At 32.7% G+C, this 21242-nt stretch overlaps 3 protein-coding genes across 5 annotated transcripts in view; 2 read left to right on the top strand and 1 right to left on the bottom strand.

Annotated features, from left to right (window-relative positions):
• Window positions 1-21242, top strand: part of LOC125870467 (pyruvate kinase 1, cytosolic-like) — a 222699-nt gene that overhangs the window by 30139 nt on the left and 171318 nt on the right. The gene's annotated exons all lie outside the window — the stretch shown is intronic.
• Window positions 4331-12413, bottom strand: LOC125870473 (delta(14)-sterol reductase). The gene is made up of 13 exons (XM_049550908.1): window positions 12281-12413; window positions 12058-12175; window positions 11306-11376; window positions 10422-10478; window positions 10184-10275; window positions 9378-9425; window positions 8651-8771; window positions 8515-8561; window positions 7339-7420; window positions 5553-5629; window positions 5290-5409; window positions 4955-5029; window positions 4331-4866 (listed from the first exon to the last, which is right to left on the bottom strand). Exons 1-13 carry the CDS (start codon window positions 12326-12328, stop codon window positions 4713-4715), a joined length of 1110 nt encoding a protein of 369 aa, XP_049406865.1. The 5' UTR covers window positions 12329-12413; the 3' UTR covers window positions 4331-4712.
• On the top strand, window positions 16242-20838 carry LOC125870476 (histone deacetylase HDT1). The gene is made up of 10 exons (XM_049550914.1): window positions 16242-16392; window positions 17601-17671; window positions 17756-17970; window positions 18081-18109; window positions 18192-18230; window positions 18332-18471; window positions 19784-19828; window positions 19921-20011; window positions 20332-20434; window positions 20529-20838. The coding sequence occupies exons 1-10, from the start codon at window positions 16380-16382 to the stop codon at window positions 20590-20592; spliced, it is 810 nt and encodes a 269-aa protein (XP_049406871.1). The 5' UTR covers window positions 16242-16379; the 3' UTR covers window positions 20593-20838.

The raw sequence follows: 21242 nt of genomic DNA, 5'->3' as shown, positions 1-21242 counted from the left end.
GATGATGAAATTGGTATGTCGAGATGAAGGAGAAATTGGATTTTTTTTGGTTATTTGGTTTGTTTGTGTGATCTTATGTGTGAGGAATTGGAGATTTTTTTTAGGTTTTTGGATGGGTTATACGGGTGGGTTAAGTGGATATGGGTGGATTTTTAAAATTTGGGTTTAATTAATTGGTCAAATCAGGTCCCTCCGTAGGATTGAGACACGTGTATCAAATAAGTCTTTCGTTATAGTGAGGAGTAAATGTGCACTGCTTTTTGGACGACAGAGACATTAATGAACGAAAAATATAACGGAGGATATTTATATACCATTTGTGATAGTTCAAAAATATAATTATCCTTTTTCCCTTTTGTTTTTAGAAATTTCCATATTTCCGATGGTATTCCAATGAAAACGTCCATAAAGAAATTGCATGTTTTCAAATAGATATTTTGTAGATATATATAACACCTCCACTCCCCCACCCACCCTAGTTCCCAACCCCAAGTGGTTCCTTTATGTAGGGACAATGAAGCATGTATGAATGCACCTATCTTTTTGCCAGCATCAGTAAAGACGATAAAAGCATTCATTAAAGATGGGACATACAAAGATGCCTTATGCTTACCGAAAACTTATTCGCGGTCGATATTTACATCAAACTAATAATTATATACTTATATATATATAAATAAATAAAAAAAAAGAACCTTAGGCCCTCCTACGTGACGTCACCACAAATCAAAATTCCTCTTTTATTTATTTATTTACAAAACTAGCCTTCCCATTTCATGAAAAGTTATGAAATTTATGAAAAATTGTGACTTTTACGAAAAATTGTGACTTTAATGAAAAGTTGCGATTTTTATGAAAAGTTGTCACTTTTATGAAGAGTTATGACTTTTATGAAATGTTGTGATTTTAATGAAGAGTTGCGACTTTTATGAAATGTTGTGACTTTTATGAAAGGTTGCAATTTTTTCAAATAATTGTAACCTTTCCGATAAGGCACAATAAACATTTGTTCATACTACCCTTTGTTGTCTATAAATAGAGGGATTTCCTCTCATTAAAAATAATGAAAATTCTGAACCTCTTCTTCTTCTTCACAAGTAAATATTTGTGTACTTTCCTCCTGTTGAGTGGCTCACTAAACCATTGGTTATGTTACAAATTCTGATATGTATTTTTACAGCCATTAATTTATGCTTATGTTATAAAGGATAAATGATAAGATGTAATAATTTTCAATTTTCTTTACATTATTAATGTTTGTTACTACGTAATTTTGTATGTAAGATAATATAGTGTTTTAGTTTTAATGAGAGATAGGTTTTAAGTATTATTTTATAAATTTCATGTTATTAAATTCCCACGCGAATAATTTTACATATATATATATACTTTAACTTTTAACTATTAAAATTAAATTATTTGATTTGATATAAGTACTAAAACCTTCTACTATAACTTAACCACCAGCTACCTTCATATATGTCAATTTACTCATTTTTTGTCTGTGCATTGGAGTCATTGCCAACCTCCACCACTTTGCCAAAACTCCAAAAATGGTGTTATAAATTAAAATATTTCCACACAATTACCGAGTTGTCTTGTTCATTCATTCATATATATATATCCACAGCCATAAACATGGAAACATGCATTAAAAAACAAAAAAGATATAATGGTATAGTATTATGAATTTACGATAACATCAACATATTCTTTCACCAAATAGAATATAATAAGGATAAAATATATGCATCTAATAAAAAAAAAAATTATTTCTGATAGTCCCTCAATTAAAAAAAAGTTAAAACTAGTTATAAAAAAACGAAAATATTACAATTCTTAGGTTGAGAAGGGCATATCTTCAATTATAGGTACAATATCTTACTATTTTCTATCGAATACGATTTTTCAATCAAAATCAAACCCACTACTCGTGGAACAAGATTCTTCTTTCTATTAAAATAAATTGAACTCAAAAGTATATCATTCTTCCTTATTTTACAATTATCCTTAATCCAAAGTGCTTTTAAAAAAGGTCAAGGAACAATCACAAAAGACCTCTAAACTCAAAAAAAATTAATTCAAGCTTATACATTTCAGATCTTGTATTCGCCTCTATACACATTAGGATATATATGACTATCTATTATCTTGGCCTCTATTTTATTTTGAAGCTTTAAGCACTAGTTATTTAGATTCCCAGAAATTGAGAGTCATTAAGCATAGCACGTGTAAGTCTATTGTTAAATTTTCAAGGCAACTAAAATGTGAAGACATTATACTATTAATTTATATTCTGAAAGTTAGACCAACAATGTATTAATAAAGCTAAATATTTATAATAATGTTAATCAGAATAATTTTGTGATGCACAAAAAATATAGCAGCATATAAAGACGAGAACCGATCCAGTAGTATAGTTACTCTGTTTTAATTTATGTGACACATTTCGAATTTCGAAATTCAAATAAATTTATTTTTGATTGTAAAATTTTCATACATCTTTTAAATATTTTGAATTGTCAATTATTGTGACTTATAGTACTTTTTATATAGTTTACAAATATATAAATTTTATTTTGAAAAATTTGAAGATTACATGACCAATTTAGACAGAGAGAGTATTATTTTAAAGGACTTTCATCTAAGTAGCCTAGAGAATTTGCATTCTAACTATCAAGGGTAGTGGTGGAGTCGTAAGTACTCCTTCATCCTTAACTAAGAGATCTCGGTTTCAAGTCCTATTGGATACGGAATCATCTTTGTTAGGGAGTATTTTACCCCAATGTGAAACTTTCCAGCGCGAATCCAAATTTAGTCGAGCTCCAATATGAGTTTAAATTTAGTTGAGCTCCAATATAGATACCGAACACCAGACGAAAAACCAAAAGAATAGCAATCTTGGAATAAAGAACAATAAGAGACATTTGCCCTTTCACAAGTTTAAATATTATTAAGTCATCATTATTTGATTTCCTATTATAATTTTGATATTTGTTCCAATCAAATGAACCAAGAGTCCTAGATTCTTAAAATTAAATAAACGTAGTAGATTGCCTTTTAGTTATAGAAAATTAAGGAATAAAGTTGAAGCAAGGATTCACCTAACCCTACTGATTAGTGTAAGACAAGCAAATTATATTGTTTTCAATAATTCAATAAAATGTTCCACATTCGTTGTTTTTTTTCCTCAGCTGCTTTGATATGCTTCTTTTTGAGCTCAGAATTTATCGAAAATAACCTCTCTACCCCCATCAAGATAGATTGGGTATGTTGTTGTCGTTGTTGTTGTTGTTGCTTCAGTAGGTGATAAAAATTTGGGGAACTTTCACAAATAGCTATAGTTTAAGCTTTCTTGTATAATTCGCGGATTTATATAATTCGTCGGTTTGTATATTCGCAGGTACATTTGTATAATTCAATTATAGTTGTATAAACTCGAAATAATGAACTTATACAATTACAAACATCAGAAATGTAAACAATTATACAAATTTCGAATTATACAAAAAGTTATACAAATTATATTATACAAATTCCAAACTATACAAACGTGCGAATTATACAAAACTAAAAGGTTGAGCCGCGTAACTATAGCTAAAAGTAGGTCGCAAATTGTAATTAAGGGAAACTATAGCTATGTTAACTAATTAACTAGTATATGTTTGCTTATGAGCGTAATTTTCCCAAAAAAAATTGCATTGAAACAGAAGTGCAAACATTGACTGGGCCAAATTTGGATCATAATAAGAGGGCTGATTTGTATCATCCTGGTGTTCATTCAACATCTTGGGCCTTAATTTGGATCACAATTAGAACTTAAAGGGCTTAAGCTTGCTTCATGTTAGTGTACATTCATCATAGTGGGCCTTATTAACTTTTTACATTGCTTGTATACACATACTATACACTTTGTATGTAGTGTATAATTCATAGTACAATGTGTATAATCAGAGTGTATGCATTATACTCTTCCGATTTTCTATCACCCTTCAATTCGAATTAGCAAAAGCAATGTCTCCTTGCATTACTATACACTGAGTTCCCCTCGTCGTTGCCACATTGCCAGGAATCACCATAAATAGAAAAAAGATCAGCAACAATTCAATTTGATATGGACAGTACTGTTACATATCTAAATTTGCTTCAATCTGTAGTAGATTAAGAGAATGATTCAAATTTGTCCTAAGCTTAGTGGACTAAATTACCAGATACATGTTGCTTGGTGGAACGTAGCAAATATCTCCTGAAATTAGTCAAGGTGCATGCTCGTTATAAAAAAAAGAGAGAGAACAACTGCAGAAAACTGGGAAGTTGGAAAAATCATTTGAAAATTTCAGGACACATTAATAACCTGCTCCAAGATTACAAACCATGTGAAGTAATTCCATAGTTGGCATTCAATACAAGAAGAAGCACATAAGTTTTAATTTAAATCCTGCCATGATAAAGTACATCTAGTGTACAAGTTGGTTCGGGAAAAACTTTCAAAACCTAAGCAATCAGTTACAACTCGATTCAGTGTCGATCCTAACTGAAATAGATTAAAAGATTACTTCCGTAGAGGAGATGAGAAAGCGCATAGATAGGGCAAAAGCTCGGATTTTGATTTAATATTCATTCATGAGCTTGTCCCTTCTCCTGCTTGGGTAGTACGGTACAGTGAGGCTAATTCTGACTCTAATGCACAGCAACGTGGACAAACGATTGAGCTAGTAAACATAAGGTAAGATCCTGTAAGGAACAAGTTTACGGTATTCAGCCCACACGTCTTTGTACTTCTCCGCACATCTAGCTTCGTCCCTTCTCTCCCTCCATATGAGTAGAATGAGAAGATATATGGGGTAAAAGTATGGAACCACAGAGCTGCAGGCATCCATGAGCAATGTGATTTTTTTTCACTACTAAGCAAATTGTCTTTGAAATTGAATTAGCAAGAGTTCAAAATTATTACCTTATACCACAAGGTAAACTAAAAGACGATGCCAGCAACAAGTCCCCGAGGTAATTACAGTGCCGTGCAATGCCCCTTCAGAAAATGTATAATAATTTAGAATTTCAAAAATTTGAAGAACTGAAGAGAAATAAGTGTTCAGAATGAAATGTTCACGAACACAAATCTACTTCTGTTGAATATTTGATATAGTTCATGTGTTTTTCCAACAGCTAGCTCGCATGTTAAAAGCTAAATTAAAAAATACAAAGTCTTTCTCAATCTGGAGTCATTTCGTGTTCTGGATTATTAAGATACCGATAACACAGAGTAGAAAAGTAAGATCAAGAGCTTACCAATAGCCAGAAGCAAGCAACTTCCCCCCAATAACTTTTGGAGGACTACCCCATATTGGTGCCTTGGGATCCTTTTTAAATACATGCTTCTGCTTATTGGCTCCTCTGAACACCGAGTACCTTCCAATCCGAAACATGGGTCCATGTCAAGAAATGTTAGTGAAAGCAACAAACAAACAAAAAATTGTCTGAAAGACATAACAAAAGTGAACAATACAGATGGTGGAGGAAAAAATAGTATTGAGATGGCCTTGCATGCTTACCCAATAAGAAAGACGAGGCAATTGGCAATTATTGCTGCTGTTGTTAGCTCCACGTTGTTACTCAAAAGCCACCAACCCTGAAAAGGAAGAGAAATATTATCAGATAGTAAACAGGCTAGTTTAGCTTTGTATACTGTCCTGCATTGAACAAGTGTAAATATCTTCATTATAAAGTCTCTCTATATATATTGATAGAAGTGTGAGACATTGAAATCCACGCATTCGCTTACACCCTTTTCTCCAATGTTATATTCTCACAGATGTAATAGAACCCCAAGTTGGAAACCAGAATCAGCTTCATCTATCTCTGTTTGTTACTCCTGTATGCCATTGTTTCCAAATATATATTAGGTAGTGGCTGCAGCGAAATGAGAACTCCCGCTCCTATATAATATTTAACCCTTCTCCTGATAAGGTAAAGTCATAAGCCTTCTTCACATGTCCTTGGACATACTATCAAACTTGTCCAAATACTATCTGTCACACATCAGGGCACCATTGTACCCGAACACGAATTGTTTAGACTCCTTTCCACAATGAACCCAACCATGAAATTGACACCATGATAATCAATCATGCCACAGAACTATCAATTGCCAGGTCAACAGAAAATACAAAAACATTCTTGCTACAATTGAAAATCAAGAACATTAATGTGGCAAATATGTTTAGGGCCATTATGGTAGATTTCTAGGTTGCAAATATGTTTAGGGTCATTGAACTCGAGTGGGAGAATGTTACGTATAAAATTTTACAGGTTATTTCTAATTATTTTGTGTTTAATGAAGGAAGAATAGTTACTTGTCTTATTAATCAAAGAGAATAATTACTTGCCCTATTATAAGTAGAGTTGAACTATTTTATCAGGATACCCTCTTGGATATTGTTTTAATTTTTTTTAATGGCAATGGACCCCATTGCTGCTACCCTTTGGATGTGCACAGGATAAACCCCGCTCATATGGAATGGCCCGCAAACCACACAAAAGAGGTCAACCGCACTCGACACACCCCGTGCGACAAGTTCAACCCAAAAGGCTAATATCCTGTTGTCGCAAACAAGGGGTTTCGAACTTGAGACCTCCATAATGGAAGTCTCAAGCCAAACCATCTGAGCCACCCCAAAGGGTCCCTATTGGATATTATCTAAGTTATCAAGACTTCTCTCATTTCGTATGATTTCACAGCGCAATGGGTACTTTTACCAACAGAAGTTCATGTTTTGATTACTGGGGACACATGGAAATATTCGTCTGTGTTTTACGAAACACAAAACTTGTTCAGAACATTTTCAGGAAGGGGACAAACAGTTTCCAGACATGGTTTTCTCAGAAAAGAAAAGATAAACAAACACATGTATTTCTCCTTTTCCATTTCTCTTCATTGACAGGCCCTTGATTCAAATTCTTTTAAACTAAACACAAACAAAAACTTTTCTGGGTAATCAAACAAGTCGTATATCCATTAAAATATCGTAGCATGAGGCGAGGTATAAATTCCAGGAAAAAGAATATGTTGCATGGCCTAACCTTTACCATTTCAAAAAAAAATATGTTCGCATGCACGAAACTAGGCATCATTACATTTAGTAGGAAATGAAGGACACAAGAAATGATAGCTCAAAACTATGGTTTTGAAGAGAATTCAGTTACAACCTATACTTTTGTGTTATACTAATATCAAAGGTGTCATACATTTGTATTATACTGATATCAAAGGTGTCATAATTCATATATAAACAAGGATAGATTTGTATGTGGCAATAAGAATTGGTTATGAATACATGCCTGAATACTGAAGGTGAACGGTATAAAGACTAGATCACCAAAAACCAGCATGAAGCCCAACCTCTCTGCTATTATATCCCATCTGAGAATGGAGAAACAAGATTTTACACAACCGTAGCTGAAAAACTTAATGGAGGAAGATAATATTAAGACTACAAAGGGAAAAGTAAGAGGAACAGATGAGGGTGACCACCATCAATATATAATCACTGGTTAACAAAACAAACATATCATTCTGCCAATTATGAGACATTTTAGGGGTTAGAAAGGTCAAACCTTATAAATACAAATTTTCGATAAAAAATCATGCTCCCAATAATATTGAATTGGTACATGCTCAAGAAGCATTAAAAACTTAAACTACAAATTAAAACCACTCACTATAGCTAAAAAACGATCATATCATAATTCAACCCCCACCCCCACCCCCACCCCACCCCTCTAATCAATCCTAACATGAGAATAGTGGTATCCCAGCCAGACCCTTCCAAGGTTTCTGGCAGTAGTTGTGTTCCGTATGTTTCAAATGTTAGCATCACTATCAAAGGTTCTTCGGAGTCGCTTCGTTTCAACTGACATGTTATTGGATGTATAAAACTCGGAGAAAGTTTCTTGTTTTAATTTTAACCCTTGTGACCAGGCTACTAATCAACAACCCCAAGACCATGTAAAACAACCTATGCTGCCCTAACTCCCTCCGTTTCCATCCAGTTGCTGATTCTCTGACCATGACACCAGGGACCAAACCCAGCTACCTCATAAACAACAACAACTACACCTTAGTCTCAAACAAGTTCGGCCGGCAAACCTCATAATCCTTTAATTATACAGCTTCCAGCATTACCTTATTAAAGCACGAAAATGACCAGCAACCATATTATCCTGCCCAAGCTAATGCTTCTCGTGGTTAAACAGCTAAACCTTCTCCAACCCTCTTCTAATTTTGTTGCGTACAATGTGGTATTCTTGTCATATGGATGATTTATTTTGAATTTTAGATCAAAGCATAATAACCACACAACAAATAAAGATGAAGAAACTGGGAGTGAAAGGGAGATGAAATTCTGGACAGCTGACATAAATTAAAGAAGGGGAAAGAAGAGAAACAATAGTTCTTTGCTTCACATCAACTTTTCAATCTTAAAAAAGTTAACGGAGAAGAAGCTGCCAACTTACGTGGAGGTCATGAACTCTTCATAGAAGAAGTAGTCAAGGATGTAGAGCTGCAATTAAACACAAATAAAAGAAGTTTTAAATATCACTAGCACATACTCAAGAACGTATACTTGGAAGTGTACAACCAGCCACTTACCCCACAAAATAGCTGGTAGAGAATCATTGATTGGCTTAATTTAGCCTCTATAACACATTTTGCAAGAACTGAAAGATTGATTAATAACCATCCCATCATACCAGCTCTAACAAAGAAAAATCTACAGCAGAAAGTTCATCATAAGCAGAGAAGTCAAAAGAAATAACCAAATAGCCTTGATTGAAGCTGACAGTCATTAGTTCATTACAACAAAAATAACTATTCTGGCCTCTCAAAATCTCTTTGACTAGGAATTCAACTATGCTTGGAGGTTCCTGGAAAATGAGTTCTGATTCATCAGAAAAATATAAGTTTTTCATGCCAAGAAATTATTTTACTTAGATAAAAAGCAGGTTACTACACCTCAATCCCAAACTAGTCGGGAGTCGGCTATATGAATCATCAATATCCATTTGGACCCATTTCACTCCAAACATCAATAGTTCACTCCAAACAAATTAAGGATTCTCTATATTTTCTTCCTTCAGGAAGCAGAAGAAACCATTTCTAGAGCTAAACTATATAAGGTATACAAAATTTACAACTCACTGGGCATGACTGCTTATGGATTGGTCATTAAAATGAAAAGGATAATGCAAAGTTACTAGCAGACATATCCAACAAAAATAAACTAAATAATCAAATTATAGCATGATGAAAACTTTGAATTCTCGATTGTTCACTTGTCACAATGGTGAAAGACAAGGTCTGAGATATGAGTACATACTTGAGATCAATGCCCATGAATTCAGGATTCAGTTGTATCCCAAACCACCTAGTCAAGGAAAGAGGATAGAAGAAAGATTAGGAGAGTATTCATAACAATAAAGACAACAGAATCTGAATGTAGAGAACAAAATAAATATCTTGCTCCAATGTGGTGAAAACACTAGACGATATCAATCTACTGGCGGCATAATCTCACCATATTGGTACCGTGTTTGACCCATCTATGTATGTCGAGAATAACTGCCGAAATCAGGCCCTGATTTCTATTGCAGAAGTTTTCCTGCACTGAGCTGAGGATTCATAATACTGAAGTGTTCTCTTCAACGACAAACTTTCTTTGTCATGTGTCAACCTAGATCAAACTACTCTTTTTAAATGAAAGTTGAAAACAATGAATTTCCACAGCTAAATTCTTCTCCTTTTTCTTTTCTTTTCGAAAAAGAAATTCCCGGTTGTTAAGGTGCACTCAGAATCAAGTGAGAAAATTAACGGCTGTTAATAGTCATATATTATTACAGATCTATTAGAATTCGATTCTATGGTAATCTAAGCATCTTGGGTACAAAGGCCAAAATGCCAGTACTAATAGAGAAAATTAAAATTATTCACTCCTGCTTGTACTATTTTATTAATAAAAATCTTATGTTGAATGGTAACTTCACAACAATTCACAAACTGTCTTATAAATACACAGAGAGATCAAAGGATGGATGGAAGACAGTTCAATAAAGAATGACATTACCATTTTATTAGTGTTAAGAACTTTTCAGAATATAAACTCCAGCATAGAGCCAATTGAATTACCAGTCATGGATTAGATTTCCTGAGACATGAGGTTTCAGTGATGAACTCTTTGCACGTGAGTTCAGGCCAACCAAATAAAGCATCAATGTCACCTAAATATCATTCAGTCATTTACAATTAAGATGTCAGACTGAATCTTCTAACATGCTAGAATTTTTTGCAGAACAAGAAAGTTTGTGTCAATAAAAGCATAATCGAGAATATATTACTTTCTTATGGTATGAAATTCTTCACTTACAAGAACGCTAAAGATAAATGTTGTGGACAAAAGCTCAAGTCCTCTATCTGCTATTGCCTGCAATGCATTACGAATAGATGATTAAACCAAAAACAGAAACCTGGACAAATGCATTCCAGTAGTCCAAACATACAACACTCTGGAACTTCTCATGTCTTCAGCAACATTTGAAGATGCAGCATCGAGAGCAATTTTGCATTCAAGTAAAGTGCTTTTAAGGAATCATTTTGTGCACTCATGTAGAAAGAAGAATTTGGCCTTCTATGTCATTTTTTGTACTTCACCAAGTTATTCAATAGGGATATTGAAGATGAATAGATTGACAACTTGTTTTGTACTTAACCAAGTAATTCTCCAGGGATGCCGAAGATAAATCAGATTGACAACAATAGAAAGATAACAAAAAAACAAAAGCTAACAGTACATTATCATCAAAAAAGCAGGAGCAAAGCAACAGATAGGTACTACAGCAGTTGGAAATCATCCCACCAATTCTGTTGAAGCTTTTGGATTGAAATGAGAAAGCCATGTAATGTCACAATTATTTCTTTTTCACTGAAATGACAACCCGGTTCCTAAATTTAATGATATTATAAGGAACAATAAATTCACGTGAAATTACGCAGCTTCTCAATCTCACCATCCATGCAAGGAAAAAAATGTGACAACAGAATATTTGTTCCACCGAAGACGAGACTCTTGAGAACAATGAGTACAAATCCTCACTCTCATCAATTCTACACAAAGTGTAGTAAGAAATTGTTCCTCACTCATCCGCATAAGAAGCTTTAACAAACAATATATGTGCAAACAAACTTATAAACAGGGAATGCAAATGAACCCAAAGTACATCCTTTGCTACAAAAGAAAAATTCCACACTCACAGTAGGTGAAACAAGATTCATCTGCGACCCAACTCCAAGAAGCAAAACCAACAACAGAAGTGATAACAAACCTGAAATAGCAACAATAAACTCATAATCTGAGCTCAACCCGCATGGAGAAACATGAAAATATACAAGGGCATAGGTACAGTATTAAGTACGGACTTGGACCAACCCAATAGTTTTTGCACAGACTCTTTTAAATAAGCATTTATATATTAATCGTGAACCCGTTACCAAAAACAAGCTATACATTCATCAACAAGTTCAGAATCCATCAACTTCAAAATCCTACCAAGCAAAACTATATTATTAAGTAGGAGTTCAAACAAACCCAATAACTTTTGCTTAAACCTTATAATTGTATTAGGAAATCCATTAGATAAGCATAAATATTCAATTGACAACCCATTAACTAAACAGGTTCGATAACAAGTTCAGAATCCATATACCTCAAATCCCACTAGGCAAAACTAAAATATTCCCTAGTAGTCCAAACAAACTCAATAGCTTAGCTGAACGGGTTCGACAACAAGTTCACAATCCATAAACTTCAAATCCCCTAGGCAAAACTACAGCATTAACCAAAAAGTCCAGACGAACTCAATAGCTTTTGCTTAAATTTCTCGAACCCATTAACTAAATGAGTTCAACAACAAGCTCAAAACCCAAAAACTTCAAATCCTGACTCAGCCCGTCAAAATACACACCAATTCACATTACATAGAAAGACACAAAGACATGGGGTTTACCATTGCAACGATAATGGAGTCGAGTTCCATCAGATAAAGTCGCCCCAGGAACAAGTTTTCCGGGTAGAATAGATCCAACGGTAGCTAAATAGAGAAAATAACTGATCAACATAGCAACCTATATTCACCAAAACAGGAACAAAATCAGCAAAAAAAAAAAATTAGAAATCACACAGATTGTATAGATACATATACAGTCAAATAGAGAAGAAAACATGCTGACCGAAGTCCATGATGGAGTGAGAGAAATGATGAGATAATTGAGATCCATTAGCAGATATTGAAGGTTCGGTTCGGTTCAGTTCAGTTCAGTATATGTTAAAGGTGGAGATGTCCGCCTAATATGCAGAGCTACTGGAGGGGCGCTAATTTAAAACGTGATTGAAAATTTACACTATCATAGTGGAGGTTGGGAATGCGATATGAAATAATGATTTGAAATTGAGTTTGTTTTATACGAAAGAAAATATGTTTTAAGAGAATTTTTGATAATTTTATTGTGTTTGAGAATTAAATAAAAATTATTTGTGTAGATTTTAGGCGAGCAATATGGACGATGGGTTTTGGGATAAGGTTGTTCAAAATTGAATTAAAATCAATAATTTGAATTGAAAAAAAAGGATATCGGCTTACTGATAATGAGTTATCTATTTAAAGCTTTTGGTAATAGTTTTAACTTCGATATAAAAAGTCATTGACTTTGGGGCAAAATGCGAATTGTCAACTCATGTGCATAGTTCATTCAGTTTGTTACCTTGTTTTTAAGTAATCTTTAGAGATTTTTTTATGTGTGAAAACTATAATGGTTAAATCAATAATCGAATTAATAATCAGTAAACTGACAAGTGAATGTTTTAATGGTTCTATAACAATCTAGCATGTTTACGATAAGTCAAATCAATAAACTTCAAATTCAAATCGAACCAATCAATAGACAGACTTCGTCAAGGATGTAGATCTGTGGGATGGTGGGGTGAATATGACATGTGTTTGAAGGTATGGAGTTACGATCAATGTGAAATGTCACGATAGTACAAACTATTTTCGTCCTTTTATTAAGAGATCATTCTTTTTAGGCAATTTGTTTTTCTAAAGATAATGTTTTTAAAATATTTTACAAACTGAATATGAGAAAGTTGAAAAATATTTTTATTCGTACTAAATATATCCAGATTGTTTTGAAGTTAAAGTTTTGTTTGGACATGTATTTGTATTTCTTAAGTTATATTTTTTTTCTTGTAAACATAATGATCCACAAATTGTGAAAACTATGAAAAATTTCTTCAATTCTTATATATTGTTTACCTAATAAACAAATCATAATTCATAAACATGAATTCAGAATATTCCAAGGCGCCACATTGTTAAATCACACATCTACATATATTTTTTATAAATAAATATTTGCAATTACAAACTTTCATATACATACAATTTTTCAAAGATTCATTGGTTAACATTATTAATAACTTGTTATTCTTTAATATACCTTTTATGTGGTACAAACAATTTTTTTACGACGAATATGAGTCTTTATTATAAAATTTAAAATAATAAGTCGTGTTTTACAATATATAAATTTATGGTCAAATTTTACATTTTTTAAAATCATGATTTGAAATTTTAAATACAAGTATTTATTGGAGAATTTAAGATTTGAAATTGTGATTTAAAGTTGAAGTTGGAGTTGAATTATTGTACAAATTCATAAACAAATGATGATTTGAAATCAGACTCTCAAAACACATGACAATTGATTTCAAATGTTTTTTTTTTTACTTTTGGAGTTGAATTTGAAGTTATGTTTAATTATTTTATTATTATTTTTTACGAAGAACATTTGAAACGATATTGTATCTACCCCTCATAAGGTATGGTAAAATTTCGTACGCACCACAATTCACATTTCTTCTCCATCTATGGTTACTAGTTACTAGTTACTAGTTACTACTACTGTAATGCTTTAAGATAAAATATCCCTATTTACCAAAAATAAATAAAAAATCACATTTCACTTATAGGATATCATTGGATATATTGTTGTTAATATTTTGTAATTATGTTCATATTTGAATGTATTTAAATGCGACTTTAAAAGTAAAAAGTGAATTGAAAAATATGTTATAAGTTGTTTATAATTTTGTAATATAATTTCAAATTCAATTTGGATTTTTCATTACCAAATACCCCTTTTTCAAATATAATGAAAAATATGCCGAAAAAGTATTTGACCAACTAATCATCACTCTCTTATATGACATAAATCGACGCAAATTGACGTATATGCACTTATTATCTGTTGAAAATAAATACTTGATCATTGAGTTATGTTTTAATACAAAAGGAATTATAATTTAGATAAATAAGGAGACCAATGGATAACAAATGTATGAAACTCGACAAAAAAATAATAATTTAAATGTGTTTGGTATGGAGGTTATTTTTCCTATTTGATTGAACAAAGTTTTTGAAAAATATTTTTTCTAAGAGGCCAAGTCTCCTTCACAATAAGAAAAATAACCCCATACACAAAATTCACAAACAATATTCTAGGTATATTGTAGCCTCCCATCCACCCCACACTCTCAATCTCTACCCAGTGACCATTCTTCAACTCCGCTAACCCTAGAGGACTCACTCCCCACCCTATAATGTTAAATTAGAGGAAATGATAAAAATGATTCTTCATGTATGAGTAATGTTTTATTTTAGTTCTTAATATATTCTACTTAATTAAAGTGATCCTTAATCTATAATAAATGTATTTATTTTAGTTTTTAATATAGTTTACTTAATTGAAAATGTTCTTAATGTATAACAAAATGTGTTCATTTTAATCCTTTTATCCTAAAACTAACAAATTTATATAAAAATGTGTTAAATTTAACTAAGAACCTCACGTGGATACATTATTCACCATTATTGTATTCTTTGTTAACTCTAAAATGCGCATACACACACAACAAGGATGGTACATGATTTTTTTTTTGGATCCTTTGTTGGAGAGAAAAAAGAAAAGGGTGGTAGATTTTATGGAGTTATTTCTTTGGTGTTAAATCGTACAATAATGGTGGATTTTGTTAACCATGCAAGGTCCATAGTTAAATTTAATATTTTTTTCATATATAAAATTTATTAGACTTAGAGTAAAAGATCAAAATGAACACATTTTACTATACATTGAAAACTATTTCAATCAGGCGAGATATATCAAAGACCAAAATGAATACATTTATCATACACACAAGAAGAACTATGTTAATCAAGCAAAATATATTAAAGATCAAGATAAAACATTACCCATAAAAGACCATTTTAATTAATTTGTTTGTTAGATTACATACAAATGCTCATGAATTATGATAGCAATATTTTGCTTTTGCTTATTTATCAAACACTAAAAAATAAATAAGAAATCACACTTATTTTCCAATGAAACGTTATCTATGAAAAATATTTCCCTTCACACCAAATACACTATGAGGAGTTGTTTGATAAAATGTATTAGCAAAAATAATACATGCATTAGTTTTATATATCAGTAGTACCTTGTTTGGGATATTTTTCATGTTATGTATAACTAGCACTTTATTGTGTATTGAGGAATGTATTATTAATACCATGAATTTTTAATAGTAATGCCAATGGATTTAATACACGCATTAGTATGGTTAAAGACCCAATTACCCCTCAAAAGTCCTTTTACATCTTTTTGCACCATAATTATGGAGGATACTTTTGTATTTTTTTTATACAATACATGTTCTTTTTAATACACCAAACCAAATAATGCATAAAAAATATTATACGTATAATAAATGCAAACATAACTAAAACAAACAATTTTTTTGAAACCCAAGATAACCCGCAGGCGTAAATCGCCCACTGTGTAATAACCTGCAAACCACGCATGAGATGTAAACCGCACTAAATAAGTCTTATGTGATAGGCTCGAGATTGATCCCGGGTCATCTGTGTAGATGACCATCCTCCAATCAACTGAACCATACCAAAGAACTACAAACATTATTAATATACTTTATTTAATATTATTTTAATTCATCCTATCAAACGAGCTTTTAGATAATATCAGATCATTAGGTAAACCTTAGATTTTTTTATTTATTTTTTGTTATTGTTAATTAATTAAATAAGCTTGTTCTAGTCTAGAAAGATACAGTAGTCCGCGAAGTATAATATCAAAACCCAAACTCCATTTCTCCCGCTTATAAACCAGCAAACACAAAATACCCTAGCAGTCTCTCTCTTCCTCCATTTCTCTTCTAAAACCCTAATTTCTCTCTAAAACCCTAAAAGCAGCTATGGAGTTTTGGGGTAAATCTCTTTCTATCTCTCTTACATACACACACTAATTCAATTTCATTTGTCTGTATTTGATTGTTTCAATTTCAATTGCTGTTTCATGTATTTGTGTTTGTTTTGCTGTTTATGTTCTATGTGATTTTTTACATTTTGGTTTCTATGCATGCGTTTGTTTTTGCTCAAACATCAGTGAAATATTATTACTGTATATATAAAAACATTTGTGCGTGATTTTGGTACTAGAAATGTTGAGGTTAGTGCAGATATATGCATTTTGCATTTTCTATTTTTTGTTGGCTTGCTTGATTGAAAGAGTTTTCCTGCGTTGGACAGCTACTGTGTCCTTCAATTTCAATTGCTCTACCATGTGTTTATGTTTGTTTTGATGTTGATTTTTTTTTTTTGGGCGTTTTGGTTTGTCTGCGTGTGGCTGTTTTTGCTCAAATATCAGTGAAATCTTATTACTTTATCAGGAAGTTATAATGTTGTGTGATTTGGGTACTAGAAATGTTGAGGTTAGTGGATTAGTGCAGATATATGCATTTTGCGTATTCTATCTTTGATTGTTTTGATACTGATTGCTCTTCTATGCATGTATGTATGTATGTTTTGCTGTTAATGTTGTATGTGATTTTTAACATTTTTTTTACATTTTATTTTGTTTGTGTTTTGCCCAAGCATCAATCAAATTTATTATGTTATCATAAAAATGTTTTGTGTGATCCTATCAGCAGAAATGGTTGAGTTTTTAGATTGTTTTAGCAGGCTACTCACCATATTTTTCCCGTTCGATAGAGTGGAAATATTTTATTGTATTATCTTAAAAGTTATTATATTTTAACCCTTTTCAAAAAAAAGTTATTATATTTTAACTATAAGCCTCAAGTTAGTATCTTTCATGCTATGTTTGTTTTCTGGGAAGAAATGATGAGGTATAGCCTGAGGTTGGGGGTTTTGAGTCAAGAAGGGCAAAGTGGAAAAAAACTGTTTGTCTTTTGGTAGGGTTTTTTTGACTTTTGAGGAGGTGGGGGTGAAGTTTACCATACAAAGGATAAAGTTTCTTTTCATGGAATATCTGTTTGGGTTTATGTGTCCTTCATTCAAAGTTCAAATTTCCTCTTATTTGTGTTCTGTTTTTGGTAGACTTTTATTAGAACATATTTAATTTATGCAATTCCTGAACTCTCAGTTTTCTGAATTGAATATTTATTTGTGCATAGGTGCTGAGGTGAAAAGTGGAGAGCCCTTAACTGTACAGCCTGGAGATGGGATGGTTTTGCATCTTTCACAGGTTTTATAATTTGCTACAACTTGACAAGCTTAGTTATTCGTAATTTTCATTATCTAATTCTCATTACTATGTTGTTATCTGCAGGCATCTCTAGGTGAGTTGAAGAAGGATAAATCAGAAAGTGTCTGCTTGTCAGTGAATATTGATGGCAAGAAACTTGTTCTTGGGACACTCAACTCAGAGAAGGTGCCTCAACAGCAATTTGACCTGGTTTTTGATAGAGACTTTGAATTATCACACAACTTGAAAAGTGGCAGTGTCTACTTTTTTGGATACAAGGCAACTAACCCGTTTGAGGAATATCCTTTTTTATTTGTCTGTGAACTTTTATTTCTTTTATGCATTTATTTTTCGTTCGATGTAAAATTTTCTGTGTATTTGTTTCCTTGACCAAACTTCTGTGGTTCACGGAAGAGGATGACGAAGATGATTATGATGGTAAATGCACATTTTCTTTTGTTTGGACATCCATACTGTTCTGTTATTAGTTATTGACCGTCTGGTGTTCTTGTGTTTTCAGAGTCTGATGAGGACATCCCCCTCACTCTTGCAAACAGTGGTATGGAAAATGCTTTTTACCACGATATTATGTCAATTTAATAGATGCGTTATACATTTTAATTGGCTAATGTTATTGTCCACATGGTTAACTGACTTCAGGTAAACCTGAGCCTAAAGAGGCTGGGAAGTCTAATGCTGGAAAGGATTCTGCTTCAGGAAAGCAGAAGGTGAGGATTGTGGAGCCTACTAAAGATGATGAAGATGAGAGCTCTGATGATGATGATTCTGACATGGGAGAGGTACAATTGTTTTTATATGTTCACGGGGTTTAAATTATTGTCATGGTTTTTTGTAGTATTAGTTAGGGCATCCAATACAAGGACAAAAAATGGGTACCACTTGTTTAAGTTAGTTTGGTTATTTAGTTGAAATGCTAAAATGGCCTACTAAATTGTGGTGTCCCGACGACATTTTAAAAAAAATCAATTGCACATTATATTTATCTTCAGCATGCCATTGCAAGGACTTTGAGAGAGTTGTACTATGTAATCTATTCTCTTTAACAAAAAAGTAGTGGAAGGAAAGCTTATCACTCACTAATACGTAAGGAGATGTGGTAAAAATGTGCTTTGGCAAGAACACCTACTAGACAAAGTAATGTGTATGAGGTCCATCCTATACAAGAGGTGGGGTTCCTCCCAAAAATAAATCTATGACTATGCACTTGTGGAAGGAGGTCATTCTTCATGATGAGGCTGAAAGATATTCAGAGTTATTCTCTTTTGAATTGCGCATGGTTGGTAGACTCCATCTATCAACTTTCATGAGGCCTTTAACAAGACTTGTTAAATCAACGATTGGTTTCAATTTGTTTGTCTTACTTTCCTTTTTGGTTCTTTAAAAACTTCTTTTTCCTTTTTTGGCAACCTTTTAATTCAATTTTCCACCTGACATTTTTAAGACCTCAAGATCGAAAGACATTTAGGTACAATTATACATATCTTTAGTTTAAGACCACTAGATTGAAAAGTCTCCTTTACTTTCCTAAACTTTGTGCTAAGTCATAATTAGACAATTGAAACCAAGGAAGTAGAACTTTGAGATTGATCATAAGCATTTTTTGGGGAAGAAAATGGCGGCTACTTGGCATGGCTAAGGGATGTTGGCTGCTTGGTTTTCTAACCCAAAAACAAAGCTTCAATAATTTTACTTCGTTCTTAGCCTTCTTCAATTCTTCTATTTCATTCATAGTTCTCCAAGGTATCATATTGTTTCCATTGACAGTGTCTACCAGCAGTTTTGAGTCATTTTCAACTTGGACCTATTGACATCTTTTAGAAATACACATCTGATTCCAGCTAATAAGGCTACTGCCTCTGCTAGATTGGGCTGGAGGTTGTGTTAACAGTATTTGGGGCTGCTTAAAAGTGCTTTTGTGGTTTTGAATTATATTGAATGACTGAACAATTTTCATCTCTTTAAGCTCAGAATCATACTCTACTTAATGATGCATTGCAAAACTGATATGCTATGCAGTTGCTTTTATGTAGTTTGTGTAATTTGAGTTATACTTTGATGAATTTATTGTATAAATTAACTTTGTATATTCAGGATGAAGACGACTCTGATGACAGTGAGGAGGAGACGCCAAAGAAGGTAGTGATATTTCTGGGGTGGATAATTTATTGTTTTGCTGGGTATTTTGTTGTATGATTTATTGTTGTTATGTGGTTTCATCTCTATTTTAGGCTGAGCCTGCAAAAAAGAGGAAGGCAGATTCGGCTACAAAAACACCCGTCACCGATAAAAAGGCAAAATTGACAACACCTCAAAAAACTGGTTTGTTCTGTCCTATTTTTTTTGTTTACTTCTTCTGGTCCATATTATTCCAAGAAACTAAGAAGGTTTTTGACTAATAGACCCTTGTGGTCTGGCCCTTCCCCTGCGCATAGTGGGAGTTTAGTGCACCGGGCTGTCCGTTTATAGATATTGTACCAGGAAAAGTAAAATTGCCGGGTTTTTTTTCTGTAAGATGTAACAGATAAAAGTAGTTTGCTGGTACTGGTGGTCAAATGGCTCAATTTTGAAGCATAACTAGTAAAATTCAGTTTATAGGAGTATAATCTTTTTGTAATTGCTCCCTTTTGTGGTTGATTTAGATGGCAAAAAAGGTGGTGGCCATGTAGCAACACCGCACCCTTCAAAACAGGCTAGTAAGACTCCAAAATCAGCTGGATCTCATCACTGCAAGCCGTGCAACAGGTACATAGATTATATAACAACAAAAGTAGTTTTTGATTTGTTATAAGTAGGCACATTTGGATGTCTGGTGTATTCATGTATTGGTTCCTTGCAGGAGTTTTGGTTCTGAAGGTGCTCTCGACTCTCACTCGAAAGCTAAACACAGTGCTGGAAAGTAAATAGACACGGAGACATTTGGTCTTTGTTTGGTTTTCAACTATGATCAGAAGAGAGCTTTTTAGTTGTTTTTTTCCCCGTTTCGGTTGGTTCATCTGATGTAAAGGAAAGATGAGTTACATCTAATGCTATGGTGAACTATCATCTATCTCTAGGTCAATCATCTATTTTGATGTTTAAGACTTGTTATGTTTTTCAATGAGAGTTTTGGATTGAATCAGAGAATGTTATTGCCTGTTGGTATCTTGTTATATGTTATAAGTAATTGGATTATTGCTACTTTGAGTCATGATTTTATAAAATCTAAAATTACTTAAGTAAAACCCAAGGGCAAAGATGAATAATTCGAAGAATGTATTCTAATCCAGAAAGAGGACAACTACTAACAAAAATTTCCAAATTACTATTCATTTCTCGAACTTCAGTATCTTCCTGAAATTCGTCGATGAGTTGTATGAATACAGAAGAAGCTAAATATTCTTTTGGGAATTCGTGTTTCACCTTGTCTTTGCCTATGTACACAATAAAAAATGCGTTCTTGCATTTTTTTTTTTCAATTTCTTGATGCTTATAATTTTCTTCTTTTTCTTATTCATCAACATCTCCTTAACCTTCTTGCAAAAACCAAAAATATCCATCGATGAATTAACCT

The sequence above is a fragment of the Solanum stenotomum genome, chromosome 7 (genome assembly GCF_019186545.1).
Source record: "Solanum stenotomum isolate F172 chromosome 7, ASM1918654v1, whole genome shotgun sequence".
NCBI lineage: Eukaryota > Viridiplantae > Streptophyta > Magnoliopsida > Solanales > Solanaceae > Solanum > Solanum stenotomum.
This window is presented reverse-complemented; position numbering and strand designations above follow the sequence as displayed.

Coding starts and splice junctions, on each gene's coding strand:
- LOC125870473 (XM_049550908.1), bottom strand. CDS start 12,328: ATGGATCTCAATTATCTCATCATTTCTCTCACTCCATCATGGACTTCG. Junction 10,479..11,305: donor TGAATCTTGTTTCACCTACT/GTGAGTGTGGAA, acceptor AATGCATTGCAG/GCAATAGCAGATAGAGGACT. Junction 5,410..5,552: donor TGCCTCGTCTTTCTTATTGG/GTAAGCATGCAA, acceptor TCGGATTGGAAG/GTACTCGGTGTTCAGAGGAG.
- LOC125870476 (XM_049550914.1), top strand. Junction 17,672..17,755: donor TGGTTTTGCATCTTTCACAG/GTTTTATAATTT, acceptor TGTTATCTGCAG/GCATCTCTAGGTGAGTTGAA. Junction 18,110..18,191: donor TGACGAAGATGATTATGATG/GTAAATGCACAT, acceptor TTGTGTTTTCAG/AGTCTGATGAGGACATCCCC.